The sequence below is a fragment of the Hyperoodon ampullatus genome, assembly GCF_949752795.1.
Source record: "Hyperoodon ampullatus genome assembly, chromosome: 6".
Lineage (NCBI taxonomy): Eukaryota > Metazoa > Chordata > Mammalia > Artiodactyla > Ziphiidae > Hyperoodon > Hyperoodon ampullatus.
Genome location: NC_136919.1, coordinates 11,907,045 through 11,926,725, shown reverse-complemented (window position 1 = coordinate 11,926,725; position 19,681 = coordinate 11,907,045). Strand labels below are relative to the sequence as shown.

Sequence of the window (19,681 nt, the reverse complement as noted above, 5' to 3'; positions counted from 1 at the left end):
CTGGGGAAGATAACGTGAGAAAATGCAAACACCTGCTGAGCATACTGCAGAGCGCCCAGCAGGCACTCAGAAGGGTAGCACCACTGTTGTTCTTACCCCTGTGTTAAGGAATCCAGGGCTCTGTTAGGTTTACTCTGGGGAGGAAAGCAAAGTCTCAAATCCAGGAAGTAGCCATCAACCTTAGCCAGGAGTGGGGGAGAAGCAGAACAGTGACCTTGACCTCCCTAGCCACCCTAAGCCGCACTGCTGGAGTCTAAGCGTGCCCCAAACCACTGGCAGCCACAACCAGATACCCCAGGAACCAGAAGGAACTGAGGCAGAAGGCTCGATGAGAGGGGTACAGTGAGGGGAGGGCCTGGGGTCCAGCATCAGGTAGACCTGGTTTGGAAATCTTGCTCTGCCACTTACTGTGTGACCTTGGGCAAGTTGCTTAACTTCTCTGAGCATCAGCTTTCTCGGGATAATAATAACTGTATCAGTCTCACAGGGCTGTTGAGAAGATGCAGTGAGATGATACTTGTGGAGGGGTTTGCATGAGACTGAAAACTGACCCGACCCATCCGACCCTCCTCAGCCTGCCACTTCTCAGGTAGCCCTTGACACCCCTTCCCCCAGGCACGGCCCGGTTAATCATTCACCTCGTCCACAGCAGGGCTCAGGGATGGATGGGGGACAATGTGACAGGCAGCTCCGGGCACAGCGCTCCCGTGGCCACAGCGCTCCCGTGGCCACAGGGCGGGGACTCCCCACACCGGCAGCGACACTGAGTTGATTCTCCTGGAGGATCGTGCTTGTGGGACAGAATTTATTTTCAATATTTTATGTTTTATTTCCCCTTCCCTACTGGGATAAACTCTCCACCTTTGGCACATAGAATTCTAATCTGAGAAAATGCCTCCTCTGGTCTCGCTGAATCAGATTTCCTGCTCTTGTCCCGCTGGGCTCAATCTCTCCCTGGCAGGGAGCTGCATTCCGCACAGACCTTAAAAGAAATGCTGTTTTTAGGCTCTGGTCAGTCCTCTGGCAAAGAGACCCTGCTGTCACACTGCGGAACGGAGACAGGCTTGGGGGACGCAGGAGGCCTGTCACGCACACATGACACCGCACGCAGGGGTCCTCAAGTGAACTCAGGCCTGCAGACCAAGAGCCACCTCCCTTTTTTGATTTCTCCTGCTCTGAACTGACTGGTGGCTCGAGGGCATGGGGAGTGCACAGAGCTGCCCTCACCCCCCACGACCCACCGCCTTCCGTGTATTCACCGCTCACCACTCGGTCACTCCCCAGACTCACTGGGCAACCCATCTGCACCAGGCCCTGCAAGGGTGCTAAGGTCACGGAGATGAGGCTGACACTCTCCCTGTCTGGGGACAGTGTGTCAGGCGCAGGACAGTGCTGGCCCAGAGCAGGGACGGATGGCTCTGCTTGGAGGAGTCAGGGAGGGCCCGTGGGGCAAGAGGCGCTTGAGCGGGCCCTGAAAGGTTGATGGCATTTTGTCAGCTGGAGCAGAAGAGGAAGGCCATTCCTGGCACTGGAGACAGTAGGAGCGCATGCATCTCTGGGTTCCCCCAGCGCCCAGCACGAGGCCTGGCCTGGAGCAGACGCCCATGAAGAGCTGGTGAAGGAGTGAACACGGAATTGTGCTGGGCACTAGAGGAGAGGAAGGGACTCTGCCTGGGGTGAGGACACTTAGCAGAGTCTCACAGGGTGAGAAGGAACTGGCCAGATGTCAAGGATTGCACGTACCTCCAGCCCAGCAGGCCCAGCCGTGGGCAGGGGGCTGGGAGGGGGCCCTGGGGGCTGGGCAAATTCTCCTGATCATCCAGCAAGTCTGTGCCCCGGGGAGAGAATCCTGGAGAGGGACCCACATTGCGGAGGGCTGACGGGCCCTCCTGTCTCACTACCTGCTGATGTTTTCTGATGCCCCCTTGTGCCTCACAGACCAGTGGAGGAGAGCGACGGGTGACCCCAGGAATATGAGGGACGTACGGGTGCGGTGGGGCTGACATCCAAGGGCAACTGGGGTGGGGCAAGTCTGGGGAAGGCCAAGGACAGACTAAGACATTGCAGCATGAAAAGTGGACACTGGAGCTGCCAGAGCAAAGGTGGTGCTGGAAACCACAGGGGTAGCCGAGCTCCCCACTGAGTGGAGAGTCAGAGGGGACAGGCCAGAGCTGGGGAAGAGCTCTGTACAAGGGAAGGAGGACCAAAGACCAGTTCAGACCTCCTGCCCTGCTGGACTCGACACTTCATCCATCCACCAGCCTCCTGCCGGCCAGCCCAATTTCCATGCCTCAGTGTATTTTACTTGGACCTTTCTGGAGACTCTACCTTGGGCCAAAGGAGTGCTTTAGAAGGCAAGGATTCTCTACTGCAACCAGCCAGAGAAAGCCATGAGGCAAGCGGGGGCAGGGAGCTCCACCCGAAGTCAGGTGCCACCCCACCCCAGAACAGGCTAGAACAGCAGCTCTGTTTGGTCTCCCAGGTTCAGAACCATCATCAGGTGTCTGAGACACGGCCTGGAGAGGCTGCTCCCACCTCAACGAGGACAGTGAGCTCTCTGCCTAGTCCGTGAAGCTGACGGAGAGCAAGGGCAGTAGTTAAACGCTGCATCTACCCTGCAGTGATCTCCAGCAAGTCAGCAGTGATGAGGTGATGGGCACCTCCTGAGCACGCTGGTGGGGAATCACCCCGAGGACCAAACTGGTTGGAGTTTAAAACAAACGAAAAGGGACTTCGAGATGCTCTGTGGCATGATCATACAGCACAGGTCTGTGCCTTTCAAAACCACCAGATGGATTCTGTGCACCAGGATGAAGCTGAACCACTCACTGTGACACCGTGGTCTCCCTGAAGGCAGGGGCCTTGCGATCGTCACCCTGTTTTCACAGATGTGGCACAGAATAGGTATCCATGATTATCTGCTGAACAAGTGGCCTAGGTTCTTGGCTCTTTCTCCACCTCTGGGCCCTGGGTTGCAGCTGACTTGGCACACTCCGCTCCCCAGAAGCTGTCACAGGCAACTGTGCCCACCTCTGCAACCTGCAAGCCCGGATTCGTACCTCCCTGCCGTGCACTCACCTGTCCCCTCTCTATCTGGTGCCCTGGGTGACCTCTGACCTTGGCCCTCCACCATGTATACTCTTGATTTCAAGATCCCCACCACTCTGGGTGTGAACCTTTCTCTGCCATCAGATAAGAGGACAAGGGCCTGGGACAATGTCTCCTGTTTGGCTTCTGTGCACATTTATCAATTTAATGTTTTCCCTTCTTTTGATAATAGCCCCCTGATTTCCTTTCCAGGAACTACCCCTCCTGTACTGCTTAGGTATGTGTTTCAGGTAGAGCCTTACTCGTGGCCAACAGAAAACCCTTGGCCACAATGATGGGTTCTAAGACAGGCATATGATCAAAGTTGGTTCAATGAGCGAACCCACGCCTCGTGTGGCAGTCACTAGGAAGTGACACCCTCCTGCTGGTCTCGCCCCCGGAAGGATACAGCCTGGAGCTGCTGCAGCCAGGGAAAGCGTCCCTGAGAATGGTACCAGCAGAGGAGGCCAAGCTGGGAGAATGCAGCAAAAAACTGGGTCTGATGGACGTGATTTAATGCCTGGATCAAGTCATACTTGAAGCTGGTATGAATGAACAATTTTTCTTTTTTTGTCTCTTGCAATCCAAAGTAACCTAACTGATGGAGATTCCCAGTATAAGCCCTGCCCCTGGTCTCTGGGGGCTGGGCTGGCCCCTGACACCCCCAATACTAACTCCTACACATGCCCAGTTTCTATCCTGCATTCTAATCCCTCACACATATGAAGAGAGCACCCAGCCTGCCTCTGGTGTCTAGTGATGGGTTTGGTGTGCAGAGTCTACGCTGGGTGTAGAATACTAACTTTCTTGTCTTGGTGCCAACCGAGGCCCAGAAATATTAAGGAAGGCCTGGGATCTGGAAGGAAACCAGGAACAAGGCCTTACCTGTGGTCCAGCATCCTGGGATCCTGGGCCACCTGCCGAGGCTGCTGCACTGGCCCCATCACTACAAACTCAGCAGGAAACTGCCATGTTCTTAGCACAGAGCTGGAGCGTGAACCTGAGGTCTAGTAATAGACAACATGGCTTTGAATCCTGACTGTTGCTTCTGAGCTGTAAACCTTGGCTAAGCCCCCAGTCTCTCTGAGCCTGTCTCCTCTGCAAGAGGAGATGATACCTGAGACCCAGTAGGCTGGTTAAAAGGACTCAGTGGACTAACTCGTGGGAACTGGAGTTGGAACACAGACCCCCTTTTCCAGGTCTCAGCACGGCGCCTGGCATGTGGTGAGCAATTCAGCCTCAGGGGCCCCCTCCCCTCCCATCCCTCACTGCCCTTCGACCGTAAGACGTGCTCAAACTGCTGTGAAAGTGCCCAAGACCTAGCAGGAGGGGGGCGACTATGGTCCTCGGCCCTTTGCAGTCCTCCTCAACTTGTGCTGAATGGAGGTCAGGTGGTGGAGCTTAGAAAGCAAATTGCTATTTTGAACCTGGATTTTCATTCGGCCGCTGACGTTTCTCAGCCCTTCCACGGCACATCAGGAGCCCCTGAGCTACGTGTGGCGTCCTAGCTGAGAAGGCCACAACACACGCTTAATCAGAAATCGCCTGGATTTTCAACCCAGTCCTTATGAACTTCCAGAATCTGATTTCTCTTTTTTGACCGGCAAGTTTTTCCTCTTGAAATAGAACATGTCTGCTCTGTGGAGCAAAGCCTGGCCTTGTTAACCTGGCATCAGAAAGCTGTCTCTGGGCTACCTGGGCGATGAGAAAGTGAGGCCACATGGAAAGACAGGCCCAGCCAGCCACCCTCGCCAGAAGACCTGACAAACCCACGACCAGTTAGGGACCACAACGCTTCGGCAATGGCAGGGCATGAGTCAGAACAACTCTGCACAGCCACCAGCCTGCACTGAAGGCAGAGCTGCCTGCTGGTCACCCTGTAGACGGCACGCGGGAGCTGGAGGGAATGGAGTGGGAGGCCACCCCAGTCGTGCTCGCTTTCTCACGCAAAAATCAGGTTGAAAGAGTGGAAAAAGGGGCAACGGAAAAGGGGGAGATACGATTTGAAAACAATAGGGTTTGAAGGAGCATCGTGCAGAGAGCTCTGCCTTGTGGCCTGTGAAGGCACAGCTGATAAGTTAGGCCAAGAAAATGACTCTGGATGGCAGACCACGACACTCACCTGCTCACTCACGCCTGGTGCCCCAACCTGCCCCCAGCCCCTTCCCCTCACGTGTGTGAGTCAGACTTGGGCACCACCTCCCTGCCATACCCCCAGCGCCTCTCCCCCTGCCCCATGATGCCAGCCCTCCTCGGTTTAGGTGTTGACTTTCCCACAAGAGCTGTAGACACGAGGGTCAGTTACACGTGTGCACGTGTAGGGGGGCTGCCACTGAGAGGTGTGTGTTCTGAGAGCTGCGGTATGATGGGCGCTGGGAAGACAGGCTGACTGGGAGGCCATGTCAGTGGGTGACTGACATCTGGCTCTGCTTTTGCTCCACTGGAGAAAGAGACTGATCTTTACCAAGCGCCCGTGTGTGCTCTCTCCCCAGCTTTCTTCCTTTCCAGGTCGACCCATCCTGGAAGTCTGGGGGTGTCCCATTGCTCGCCTCTCTCCCCTTCCCTCCGTTCCTGGGGCATTTAGGACTAGACCTTAGGAGCTCATAAAAACACAAAGTAGAATGAGACAGGATCTAATCTGATCCAGACAGACAGTACCTCACTCAATCCTTATAAAGATCTATGACGTGAGTATTATTATCCCCACCCTAAAGCTGAGAAAACTGATTTCACTAAGGTTAAGTTACGTAGTGAAGGTTACCAGCTTGTTAGTGCCAGAACTGAAATTTAAGTCCACAGCTGCCTGATGCTAAAATCTGTGCTTTACCCTCAACCACACTGCTTTCATCAGCTGATCAGCCTCTGCCTTTCAGCAGCTACATACTTGGGGGGATGGGGGCTGTATTTGCTTTCTCTCTCTGTGAATGGCTGTTACGTATGTGCGTGCCTGTGCATGTGTGTAATTTTCTGGCCATACCATTTGAAAGCAAGTTTCAGACATCACCTAAATACTGCAGTGTGTACCCCTGAGGCATAAAGATAAGCCCCTAAAAACCATGACATCAACAATAGCTCTAACATATCACCTAACATCCCAGCCCATCCTCAGATCTTCTAACTTGCCCAAGAATATCTTGGAAGCTTTAAAAAAAAAAACCCAAGTTCATACTTTGCATTTGGTTATACAGCTCAGTCTCTTTTACAGATAAAATCTTTGCTTTTTTGATAGAATTCAAGGGACACCGGGCCTTTCCTTCCCTTGCCTGCTCTCTCCCCAGCTTTCTTCCTTTCCAGGTCGACCCATCCTGGAAGTCTGGGGGTGTCCCATTGCTCGCCTCTCTCCCCTTCCCTCCGTTCCTGGGGCATTTAGGACTAGACCTTAGGAGCTCATAAAAACACAAAGTAGAATGAGACAGGATCTAAATTCCTATAATACAAATCTGTTTCTACTTGGAAACAGAACCCTTATTTATGGAAGGTGATTTGGATGTAGTTTTTGACCACTAATGGAACATTCATTTTCCTTTTTCAAATGAATGGAATTACAAGCATAGCAACGGAAATAAAACCAAATAACCTGGACACACAACAAGTACTTAAACAATAATCAATCAATTATTAATCAATTTGAAAATCCACATCAATCATAAAACCCCAAGACATCTACTGACTGCCAGGTCAGTGCCAAGCCCTATGGTGGATGTTCCAGGCTCACATTCTCATGGGCCTAAAGGTATAATTCATTACAAGGCTGCGTGAGATGCACTGCATGTACCAAGTTCTGGGGCAGCACAAAGACAGGAGCAACCAAATCAGTTGGGAGGATTTACCAAAGGGACATGCTCTGAGGGCAGACAGGCAGATCACCCCGGGCCTCGCGGGCTCTGCCAAGGGTGAAGGTGGAATCTTCAGGGGAGACGGGGAGCAGGGAGGTGCCACGGCCACTTGTGTGTGAGGCTGTGTGGGGGATGCAGTGCGGGGGAGCCTGGAGGCCCGGAGGCCAGTTAGGAAGCTCTGGAGCGGTCCAGGGGAGTGATAATGCAGCCTGAACCAAAGCTGTCACAGAGGCGCTGGAGAGGAGAGGGGCTGGGCAGTGGCAGAGGGCAGAAGGGAGAGGTTCTGGGGGCTGGGGAGTGGACCTGGGCTTGTGGATGGACCTCGCTGTGGTGGGAGATGGGGGAGGAGGGTGAATGTGGCGCGAGTGCACATTCAGACTGCAGGCCTGTGGCGTGAGGTGTCTGGAAACATGCGAACATCTGTCCGAGGTGTTTGGGAGGCAACGGCTGAGTTGAAGGGAATCGTGTGTGACTTCCAGACTCGTTGAGACAGAAGGGGTTTCTCAGGGCGCTCAGAGCTGAGGGTGCTGAGAAGGCATTCGCTGGCTGGGCAGCTTCTCCAAAGCAGCATGAAACTGGCACTAAGTGACCCAGCTCATGCTTATAAAGCCAGAACTCTCCGTATGCACAGATAAGCAGGCAACCGCATTCCAAGAGCTGCTTCTGGGGGTGTATCCAAACCACTCCGTCCCAGGTCTCTGGAAGCCTGGTGGTGCTTAGTTTGAGCTTTGGTTTAACTGGCTTTTCAGCCTTTATGTTAAAGAGGTTTAGAGAGTTGTGCTCAACCAGGAGAATGGACACTTTTCAATGCACACTTTTTGGAATCTAGCAGATTGGAAGGCAGGCAATTACTTTGTCTGTAGGATCAACTGGGGTGGGGGGGAACACAACGAAGGCGGCCTTGGAGTGGGTTTGCCCTGTCCTCCCACCTCCTGAGAAGGCCCAGTCCCTGGCCGAGGCCCACAGCATATGGCAGCACGTGTGTGGGACTAGAATCCAGTGTCACTGGGTGCCGCTGCCAGTCCAGTTCCTCAAGCCAGGGAGGGAGAGCTGCACTCAGCCGAGAGAAGCAGGGGTGCTGCTGCTGGTGGAGTATGAATTAGCTCCTAATTCAAGTAAAAGTCCTCTGGGCCTGTTTCCCCCGCCGTACAATGGATATGAGGCCTTCTTCCTTACCGGCTAATGTCGATTCGATTAAATGAGTACAGAAGTGAAAGCGCCTGGCCTGTCCACTTAGTAAACGCAGGGGGCAGAGCAGTTTCCATGGGGGTGCTGCCTCTTCTGATTTCTCAGATGGGGAAGGGTCAAGCCAAGATGTCTGGCTGAGGGGCGCCCAGACCCTGCTGGGGAGGGCAGGGCTTCCTCACTCCTTCCCCAGCCACAGAAAAGAATGTCCACTTCTCTGCCCAGGAGAGAAAAGCGTGGGGGAGCCCTTAGCTTCTCTCTGCGCCCTCTTGCTCTCGGCTGCCCAGAGGAGGAGGAGTGCTTCCCTCTGAGTTTGGGAGAAGGAACTGAGCATGCTCTGTGCTCCCGGTGCCCCCGCCCCCGCCCAGCGGTCGGTCCACAGGCACCCTGGGTGCTGCCTGCAATTGTCCATGACTCCTGTGGGGAGTAGCTCAGTCTTTTCAATTTGGAGGTGAGGTTTCAGCAAGCCCATTTGGCCTCAGGTCTAAAGCAGTATTCTCCTTTTAGCTTTCTGGTAAAAAAGCTGGCATTTTTATCTCATTTGACTGTCTCCTGGGCCTTATTTCTCATTTGATTCTGAACTTGGGAGAATAAAAATAGTTATTTATAGGGGGCTTCCCTGGTGGGGCGGTGGTTAAGAATCCACCTGCCAATGCAGGGGACATGGGTTCGATCCCTGGTCCGGGAAGATCCCACATGCCACGGAGCAACTAAGCCCGTGTGCCACAACTACTGAGCCTGCGCTCTAGAGCCCGCGAGCGCCGCAGCTACTGAAGCCCGTGCACCTAGAGCTCGTGCTCCACAACAAGAGAAGCCACCACAATGGGAAGCCCAAACACATTAGCAACCAAGAGTAGCCCCACTCACCGCAACTAGAGAAAGCCCGCGTGCAGCAACGAAGACCCAACGCACCCAAAAATAAATAAAATTAAAAAAAACCAAAAACACCGCTAAAAAAAAATAACAAAGAAAAGCTATTTATAGCCTCCCTAAACCTAAACATTTTCCAAGGTAGGAATAGGTATTCTCAAGTCAGAGACTTTTAAAAAATATATATATTTTATTTATTTATTTATTTGGCTGCACCGGGTCTTAGTTGCAGCATGCAGGATCTTTTAGTTGTAGCATGTGGGATCTTTAGTTGTGACATGTGGGATCTAGTTCTCTGACCAGGGATCAAACCTGGGCCCCCTGCACTGGGAGTGCAGAGTCTTAACCACTGGACCACCAGGGAAGTCCCTCAAGTCAAAGACTTTTGAACTCTTTAAAGAAATCAGACATGATAAGGATGTAGAGGCCAACTAAAAACCCCTTTATTTGCCCTTGTCTGGAACTATTGACATGGCTCATGATGAGCTCTGAGGGGCGTTACGTATGTCTGCTTTAGAAAACAAATGAAATGCTAGTGAGTTCAGTTTGTTGACAAAATATCTTTTAGTTACAGGGTTCAGCTTAGGTCTACAGACGGTGGTCCTGCAGGTGAAGAGGCTGCCCCCATGGGGCCCTCAGAGTGCCCTGAGCTAACCTCTCTCACTGTCCTCATCACTCTGAGTTGGGCTGTCCACTTGCTGTTCTGTCACCCTTATAACACCCCACAAGTACTTTTTTTTTTTTTTTTTAAGCACATGGTAGGTCTCAATACATGGATGAATAGATGCAGAATTAAAGGGAGGAATGGTCATAGCCTTGAAAGAGGAAGCTCTGGTGCAGCAGAGGCAAGAGAGCACCTTGTCTCCCCCAGGGGGTCTGTAAAGGCCTCCCCCGGGCTCCCTGCCACCCTGCCAAACGTCTTCATGGAGTCCCCTGGCTGGCTCCATGGGCACTAGCTTTGCAAGGTGGAGGGATTAATGTAATAAAGATCTCAACAGTCTCTGCCCCCAGTGGAAAGCTAACTGTTCTTAAAGAATGAAATCCATAGGAACACAGACTCAAGGCAAGGGTCTTGCTGAGGTTAGTGTGCACTGTCTGGCTAGCTTAAGTTATTTTTCCAGGACACATTAGTCTTACTAGACATTTCAAACAGAAGCTGATGTCTCTGCTTGGTGACGGACCTGAAATGGGTTCTGAAGTTGAACTGTCCTGGGTTTCTGTGCTGGCAATGTGGCCCTGGGAAGGTCCCTGAGCTCTGGCTCTGGGTCCATAAAATACAGCTAATGATCCCTTCCTCAAAGGACTATGGCAGAGATGACACATGTTTTCCAAGAGGAGAATATGTACTGTTGGGGCTACATGAGTAGTTTAGGTGATACATGGATGGACACTTAAAAAATTTTTTTTGGATACACCTTTGAAAAAACCTGGACCAGTACATCAAACTGTGGTTTTACCAACAATCATTGCATAAGATGAGGGTAAAGTTGGTATAAATGTCAGGTTGGAGTCTGTTTAAAGAAAAATAACAAGTAAAAAAAATGGTACAGATGGAGTACAGAGGAGAGTGTGGCAAAAAATTCTGAAATGGAACTCGAAGGACTTCTTTGAGAATACCTAGCCCCTAAAACTCATGTCTGCCGGTAGTAGGTGCTCTAGAAACGCTGCGTGTTCCGGTCAATGGCCCATCAAAGCAGGCGCCCAGGGAAGGACTGAAGGACAAGCTAGTACCAGGGCAAAGCTGGAAAGAGTTAAAAGAAAGAGGTCTGCGGTTTCTGTGGCCCATCCCCCCTGCAGCTAATCTGTCACCTAATGAAGAAGCGGCCGGCACAAGTGAGCTGGCTGGCAGTTCACTTACAGCAAACTGATTAAGAATGTTCAACCAACAGCAGACTGTAGACCTTTCCAGAGAAAATAAATAGAGTGTAGACTGTATGCAAATGTGTTTGTCACTTTGACAGCACGTCTCAATTAAGGCATCTCGCGGCTGTGGGTAGGCTCTGCGGCTGCAGCTGTAAGGGAGAGCCCGCTGCATGGCTGATACTTGGGGCTTGACCTTAATCCGCATGCATGCATTAAAAAAACCCTGCCTTCCTGTACACTTGCATAATGCTGGCAGCCACGTGAGGGAAGTGACAAACTGGGGAAAAAAAGCCACTTTCATCCTCTCCAGTTTACAGACCTGTGAAGGCACAGACAGCTCTTATTTCAACAGAGTTTGGGGTGGCTTTTTTAATTGTTTATCCCCCACCCGTACGCACACACGCTCTTATTCTGCATTTAGCTGGGAATGACATTAAAGCATCTCTACTTCTCGCTGAAACGGAAAGAAGGTCTTTCTCCATTTCAAATAGGGCCTCCTTTTTTGTGTTTCGAAAACGGAATGTTTAACACCATGAAATCCCTCCCCCCCGCCCCCTCTTTCTCTGTAATGGGCTCCAAACTCCAGAGAGGGGCTCTTTTCATGGGAAGGTTAGTGTGTGCAGGAATGAGGACAAAGGAAAGCAGGAAGCTGGCTCTGGAATGCCATGCTGGCGACGACCGAGGCTGTGCTTTCAGCAAACACAGCCAGGGAACTGGGGCGCAGATTTCTCCAGCAGGGCCTGAGCCCCAGGAGGAGGCAGCTCCTCAGGGGTGCAAACACTGACGCAATTTGAAGATAATCATTAATCAGGTGAGCACTGCCCTGTGGACGTTTCTTTCTTGTGCTACATTTCAATTTTTATAACATCCCTTTTAAGTGTAAAATCAGAAAAGGGGGATGGATGTCCCCAAGTTTAAGACGTATGAATGTATTATCCAAAAATATCGATTACAGAGGAAGATTCTTATGTTTCAACAAACTCATCCCTCACGATAATAACCCACAGCAACAATTTCATTAGTTCCCTTCATTTCTAAAGAGCTCAAAGCCTGGTACATAGCAGGCACTTGATAAATGTCTGCTAAAAGCAGGAACGTTTTAAATGCATGCTTCTAGATCATTAAGGTGATAAAATAGCATCATATTTAAGATAAAACCATGAAGATTATTTTAATCATGCTTCATCTAATACATGGTTCAAGAATCAGGTGATTTAAGAATGAATAACCTTGCAAATTCTTGTTACAGTCATAGCTTGCTAACAGAGCCATTTCTCACAAATAAAAGAATTATGACTTTTGCTAATCAAGAGAGTTAATTCAAGAGTAGAGGAGGGTATACAACCTTTTTCAACCAAAAATATAACCACTGATAGGAGACGGATAAGAAAATGTTCAGTTTCTATATGTTTTACTTAAGAGAAAAAAATCAAACAACTGGACAATTTTTAAACGCTCAGGTCGAAAACAGTTGGTTACAGAATCGGATCACGAGAAACGTAGCGTGAGTGTTTACTCTGAGAAGCACGACACCCAGAATTGATTTTCAGGAAGTACATTAATAAAGAACTCCTAATTGATTTTTTTTAAGACTTTGCTTGTTACCTTTTATTTGAAGGTGCAAAGAAGGGCCTGGGATGCTAAAGTGTTCTAATGAGATGCTTAGCTAACAGAGGCACCTTAAACGGAGTGCCTTGGAGTGGGGAGGCAGCAGCTGCATTTAATGACTTCATTCAACAGTTCAGCTGGTTTATGACCAGAGCCATGCTGTCTCCTCAAAATTTCTGAAAATTCACCTTTTTGAAACATGTTTGCACCAAGCGAACCTTTGAGACGTGCAAAACTCCATGGAGTTGTTTTGTTTTGCCAGAGAGAGCCGAAATGAAAAACTGTTACATGTGCTATGTCGTCTGCTGAAACATAACAAAAAGCCCAGATGGAAGGGCCAGGGTACATACCTGTCCAAAGTGGACTGTGATTGGCCTCCGGTCTTCTCGGAACTTGGGGTCCTTGGCCTCCACCAGTGGGGACGGCGCAGTCTTTGGCAGCTGCTCTTCTGTGGTGGGGACACAGCCATTCTCAGTGATGTCCTGCAGAGAGAAGCCCGGTCGGGAGTTGGTGTCAGGGTCATGACCGCTGCCACGAGCACAGGGGCTCCATCCAACCCCATCGCTAAGAGGCCTGCCAGGGAACTCCCTCTGGGACATTCTGAGCCTATCCCCCTGCTAAAGATGGAGGAAACGGAAGGCTAACTTGGCCCTTTGACTTTTAAGGAGTAGAGAAACCAAAATCATGCATATTAAATTACAAAGATAACATAATAATTCACAATAGTGTGTGTGGGGGAATGTTTCATCCTACTACCTTACATGGTTATTTTAATTTTTAAATATTCACTCTGTCCACATGCAGACATTTAAAAATTACTTGCAATCATAGCTCGTGCACAATTTTACATTCTGTTTTTTTCTACTATAAGCAAATTCATGGTGCTCCATAGTCATTAGAATGATAATTAATGGATGCATAATATTTCACTGAGAAGATACTCAATAATTTAATAAACCGTTCTTACTACTATTGGGCATTTAGATTGTTCCTAATTTTTTTTTAAACTTTCTAAACATCAGTGATAAACACTGCAGTCTTTCTTTCTTTTGTATTATTTCTTTTACAGAAATCCCTAGGAATGAAACTGCTTGATCAAAAGATATAAACATTTTTAAGGCTTTTTATTCATTCTACCAAACTGCTTTCCAATTTACACCAACTACCAGCAATGGATGTGTTATCAGTTTTACCGTGCGTGTTAGCCTCATCGTTTTAAAAATGTATTGCTAATTTAAGAGGTGAAAAATTAGAACTCATTGTTGTTTTAATTTGCATTACTTTGATTATTTGTGAGTGTGGACATTTTCTCCACATTTGTTTACTGATGATGTTACTGTTTGTGAAAACGATGTGTTTCTGCTCCCTCTTTCTTAGCCCTAGTCTTTCTGGCAGAGACTGAAGTCTAAGTTAGGATTCTATGACCTGGAGAGTATTTAGGGAGCCAATGTCATTTTTTTTAAATCAGAAATTTACATTTAATTTGTGCTTGTGATGAATGAAGTCAAATTTTAAGGTAAAGAAAAATCCCAACGTGCAAAAGGCAGGTAATGGCTCCTTTGCCTAACGCTGGCAGCTGACTATACCCATGGGTTCTTTGGGACATGGATGGTGCCGAGTTGTGCAATATGGATCATATGGTTTATTCATGAAAGTTGCTTAAATCTTCATTTAAGCAAGGCAGAGATTAAATGTACAAGTAAAAAACATTTAAATCATTGTTTTTTTCTAAGTAAAAATAACAGCTAGAATAAAATAATAAATACAGTTTCCAATTATTTTCATTGCAAAAACAAATACATATTTTTGTCAACAAAACACACACCCTTAGTACTCATTAAATTCTGCACATAAAAGACAATTACTCAGTCAAATAGAGAGAACGGTGACACATGGAGGAAAGTGATCCCTTACTAAATAATAATGCATTAAGGAAGAAACACATGTAACATCTTTTTTTTTTTTTTTTTTTTTTTTTTGTGCGGTACGCGGGCCTCTCACTGCTGTGGCCTCTCCTGCTGCGGAGCACAGGCTCCGGACGCGCAGGCTCAGTGGCCATGGCTCACGGGCCCAGCCGCTCCGGGGCACGTGGGATCCCCCCAGACCGGGGCACGAACCCGCGCCCCCTGCATCGGCAGGTGGACTCCCAACCACTGCGCCACCAGGGAGGCCCCCACATGTAACATCTTTGAGCCTTAGTCTCCTCATCTGTAAAATGGAGCTATGGCAGCTATGAGGAGTAAAGGAGATTAAGCAACATACGTGTCTTGAACATTTTTACTCAGTAGTGTCCTATATACAGGACTCAATAATAATAACTGAGTACCTACTAATAAGGTATTCAATAAACTACAGGGAGTAAATCAACTACACTTTAATGATAAAAATAAATAAACAATAGGGACCATCCCCCACCCCTCTTCTCTATATGCTCAACTCCACACACCCAGCTGAGTCTCTGCACTGCTTGGTAACAACACAGGGAAATGGTGACCTCTTGGTTTTGCGGGGAGGGCTTGCATCAAGTGGACCCCGCGTCTTAGCCTGGCTGAGGCACAGTGATGAGAGAAGTTGCCGCCAGCCAATTAGAAACAGCTTTCTTGGAAAGGGGCTGCCCTAAGGTGCTCAGGTCAAGTGGAACAAAGACAGGGAGGGGCTCCTTCTGTGTCAGAAAGTAACAAAGGGCAAAAGAGGCATTTTGGGTCCAGTGGGGTTACCGAGAGGACAGACATAAGAGGTTGAGTAAAGCCAAACAGCAAAAAAAAAAAAAAAAAAAAAAATTCACTTTAAGTTCAGGAAAAATATTGCATGTGTGTGTGATTGGTTGGGGAAAAAAATAAAGACATGAAGCAGTAGGGTAATCTAGAAAGAAAATATTGATAGTAATGAAAACTATAAGATGATAACTATTTTTTAAAATGTCTGTGGTAGTTTTGGGGAAAATGTCTTAGTTTAAGTTTTTAAGTTAAAATTTTAAGTAAAAATTTCTTAGGTTTTGTTTTTACCATTAACTAGCTGTCTGATCTTTCCAATTCACTCAACCTCTCTGCACCTATTTCTTTATTTTTGCAACGGACACCATCTGCTTGGAGAACTTCAAAGCTACTATGAGAATGGGTTAAATGAGATGAGATGTGAGGCAGCGTTGAAAAATGTCAGTCCTGCACAAATTGAACGTTAGAGCCTTATTCCCTGCAAAATGGAAAAAGCACCATCTAAAAGGAAGAGCTTCCTTGTGCTGAGTGTCTACTACTTGAAGTCACTTCTCCAGACCCTTGACCTTCACGATCACACTTAGTTTCCAGAAGAACCACAAGGTAAACAGGATTATCGCTCTTTTATAGGTGACGAAACAGGGCTCAGAGAGGGCAAGTTACCCAAGGCTACACGGCTAGAAAGTGGAGGAGCCCAGAGCAATGTGATTTCTGGCATTTATACCATATCGACCCATGACAATAGCACAAGAGAAGGTATTGAGTTGAGAAGGTGCTCAACAAATCATCAGGTGTGACCTCGTCCTCAGAAACCCCTTTGTCACACTGATCCTAAGCTGCCGTGCTGTGTGCTATCTGCGCACTTATCTTATCCCTATAGACTGAATGCCTTGGGGCTTGGGTTCTCTGCCCCAGAGCCTGGAATATAGTACATGCTTTCTGACGAATCTTTGTTGAATTGAACATTTGGAAGCCAAATGTGTCCAATATACACACGTGCTTGTGCATCAGTAAGCAGTGCTGCACGCTAATTTTCTTTAGTTACAAGAGCCAAAGGTGCCCAAGGCTTCTTACAAAGTCCTGTGGCTCGCCCCACCAGTCTGTTAACTTCTTCACTATTTCCTCCACCTGGGGAAGGACAGCTGCTTCCTCCCAGGGTCCTAGAGAGCAGGGCGGGAGGACCCCTAGTCAGGAAAGAAATAGGGCCCGTTTACATCCTCTACTGTAGGTATCAGTAGAGACCTTACACACTGTAGGGATCCAAAACCACAACTCCTGGTACTCACAATTAAAGAAATTGTGTTCTAAGAATTAACTAAGATGCCATCAGCAAAGAGTATGGGAGAACGGGCACTCTCATACCCTTCTGGTGGGAACACAAACTGCAATTCCTATCAAAACCCTAAAAGAGGTAAACGGCCTTTGGCCCACTAACTCCACTTCCAGAAATTTATCTGGATGAAAAATAAAGAATTTCCGCATGGATTTACCTATGAGGACGTTTGCCTAGAAAAAAATGGGAACTAAAGTGTCCAATAATGGGATTAATGAATGTATGTATGTCCATCAGATAAAATTATATGTAGCCATTTAAAACAACAACATGTGAAGGAAACATTTAGTGGTCTGAGAAATGGTCAGGATACAGTTAGTGAAAATGCAGGTTATAAAATGAGGTTATTTTCTGTTTGCTTGCCTGATTTGTTGAATTTTCTCCAATAAACATGTTTTTCATTTGTAAATGTTCAAAATGTCATTAAAAAAACCGCCAAAATCGTGAATCTGGTGGGAAGGGTAAATCTGTTCCTTCCTGAAGAGTCACACAGGAGGAAGACACTAGACAGAGCTGCAGATCAGAGGCCACTGCAGGGCGGCCGATTTCTTCCCAGGAGCCTCCACAGCTCGGCTGAGCTGGGACACTATTAGTTCCCATCCCTCGGTAAAGCAAAGGAGTCAGAAAATAATCCGATTCGTATCACCTTCTCCAAGCTGGAATAAAAAATCATGACTGGGATCTAATTTCCACCTGTCTGCGGAGAAGGCAGGGCCACAGTCCCCAGGAGAAGCCTGGAGGCAGGAATTCAGAGAAGGAAGGGGGCTCTGTGTGGCCTTGGGTGGGAGCTGGGGTGAAGGAGCTGAGGATGTGACTTCATGAGGCAGAGGTTCCAGGAGAACATTCCTGGCCCAGGGGAGGTAGGGAGCAGGGTGCCTGGAAGACTACTCTGTGTGTGGAGGACCAAAAGGGAGAGGATCCCACGCCAGCCATGTTCTCAGGGTTTGTGTCCACAGGTATGTGGGCAGACTGGTTGCTCCAGGTGTGGGATGTGAGAGGACAGATGGGATGGTAACTCCCATTTGCCGAGTGGCTACTATGTGTTGCTGTTTAAATCCATTACCTCTTCTAATCCTTAAAACAATCCAGTAAAAATCTGTATTTCCCCTACTTTACAAATGAGAAAAACTAAGTTCAGAGAGGTCTAGCAACTTACTCAAGGTCACACAGTTAATATCCTACACAACCAGCACTAAACTCGGTTCAGCCATCTGCCTCAGAAGCCTAAACACCACTCCACATTGCAGGGGGGAGCTTTAAAGCCTCCTGTGGGTGTGAGGCCGAGGCCTCCCATCTCTGACTCAGCTTGCTGGTCTCCATGTTCGGATTTGTGCAGTGCCCTCCTTTTCCAGTCTACTTCACACCACAGCAAATGCAAATTACAATATGAATATTGATATCGAAATAGTATCCAGAGTTGGAATGTCTGTGATTGAGGTTGCAGCAGAGACAGGGAGCTGACAGTTGTGTGACACGGTGTGAAAACGTCCGTTCTACGAGAGCCTACTGGGATCTCCCTGCCCTGCACGTGCTTCCTCACTCTCTTCAATACACTAGGAAATGTTTAGCCAGAAACTCAAGCCTTCACTAACCCAACTGTGAGTTTGCTCCTTTCAATCACACAGACTCTAAATCAACAAGCTCAATTTATCTCTAAAAGATCAAAGGTTTAAAAAGGGCTGTGAGGGAATTGCCTGGTGGTCCAATGGTTAAGACTCAGTCGGCCCTTTCACTGCTGTGGCCCGGGTTCAATCCCTGGTCCGGCAGCTGAGATACTGCAAGCTGTGTGGTGCGGCCAAAAAAAAAAAGGGGGCTGTGAAATGGACACAGTTGATTCAGTCATTTTGATTTTGATACTGAAGAAAAAAGATAATTTTTTAGGGGTTCCCCAACAGGCAAAAGAATGACAACCTTACGTAAATATCTTAACGTTTCCGGTAGGTGAGAAAGAATGTGTGTGCAGCCACCGCTTTTAAAACAGGGCATTCTGGTGCCAGCTGCGTACGGCGCTGCAATAGAATGCGATTTGTTGAGAGCTGCAAGCCCAGCCACACAGCATCCTCCTGCAGGCCAGCTCTGGCAGGGAGGTGCTCTGGACAAAAGCACTGCATTCTCCCTTTAGAAAACGACGGCTGGGTAGCATTCTTTGCCATTTCTTCTTCTTCCTAATTTTGAGCAAGTTAAACTTCAAAGAAGGCCAAGCTATAGAAGAACTTGACCACCTTGTTCCATTTATCCAGAGAAATGTGTTATCCCTCCTTCTTTTTTTGTTGTTGGGCCGAAGCAGAGCAGGTATGGAATAAAGCCACACTACAGTCTCTATTAACAATTATTTGCCAATGGTCACACGGATACCCTGAAAGCGCCTCTTTCAGATGCTTTGAAAGTCTGCAGCACAAATGAACGAGGGATGGAGAAGGGGCCCTGCTCAGTCATATTAGAGATGGACCCTCCACACACCATGGTGACCTCTCCACAGGTCAGCCCCACATTTTCTATTTGCAATTCAAACCCAAGGCGAGAGTGAAGAGGGCAAGGTTGGGTTCTTGATTATACCTGAGGGGTCACCATTGCTATGCAGAGTTAGAGGAGGCCAGGTGGCAACCCAGTACATTTGAAAATTGGGTCTTTGTTGGGAATTGCCTCAATTTCATAGCAGAAACCAAACTTGAGATGTCTGTATTGGACGCATCTAGGGAGCCACACAGATATGTTGCCACGTAAAGGGGAAGGAGCAGAGAGGAACAAAAAAGCCAAGGAAATATTTTCTGCCGCACTGAGAGGTCAGACAAAGCCAAATCCTAAATTAGCTCAGGAAAGGGAGCTGCAGCACCGTGGAAGACCTGGTCCCATCTGTCCTAAACAATGCTAGAGTTTCAATTACAAAATAGCTCTTCCAAGAACAACTGCAAAATATCAAGTCTGAAGAAATCTGTAAAACCGAAGGGGGGGAAAAGTGAAAATTGAAAAGGGTGCACTAATAGATCTGTCAACAGCCCGATGGTGACAAGCCACATTTCTATGAAATGCCTTCACCATTTGTGTCACCTGAAATGTACTGACACTCTCTATAGAACATTATCTCCTGAAGCTATTCTTGAAAAGACTGGCAGGGGGAAGAGGAGAAGGGGAGAAAAGGCTCTGCCTCAGATACCATCAAGGAAAGGAAAGGGAGATGGCATGAA

The 19,681-nt window shown here is 48.2% G+C and overlaps 1 protein-coding gene across 4 annotated transcripts in view; it reads right to left on the bottom strand.

The window, feature by feature from the left end:
* The window catches only part of DENND1A (DENN domain containing 1A), a gene marked incomplete at both ends in the record, with an annotated part of 539,637 nt that overhangs the window by 39,138 nt on the left and 480,818 nt on the right, over positions 1-19,681 (bottom strand). For all 4 annotated transcript variants that reach the window (XM_079705783.1, XM_079705782.1, XM_079705784.1 and 1 more), the window contains one exon: positions 12,800-12,931. In XM_079705783.1, coding sequence (XP_079561909.1) covers positions 12,800-12,931 — 132 coding nt within the window. The remainder of the gene's footprint in view (positions 1-12,799; positions 12,932-19,681) is intronic.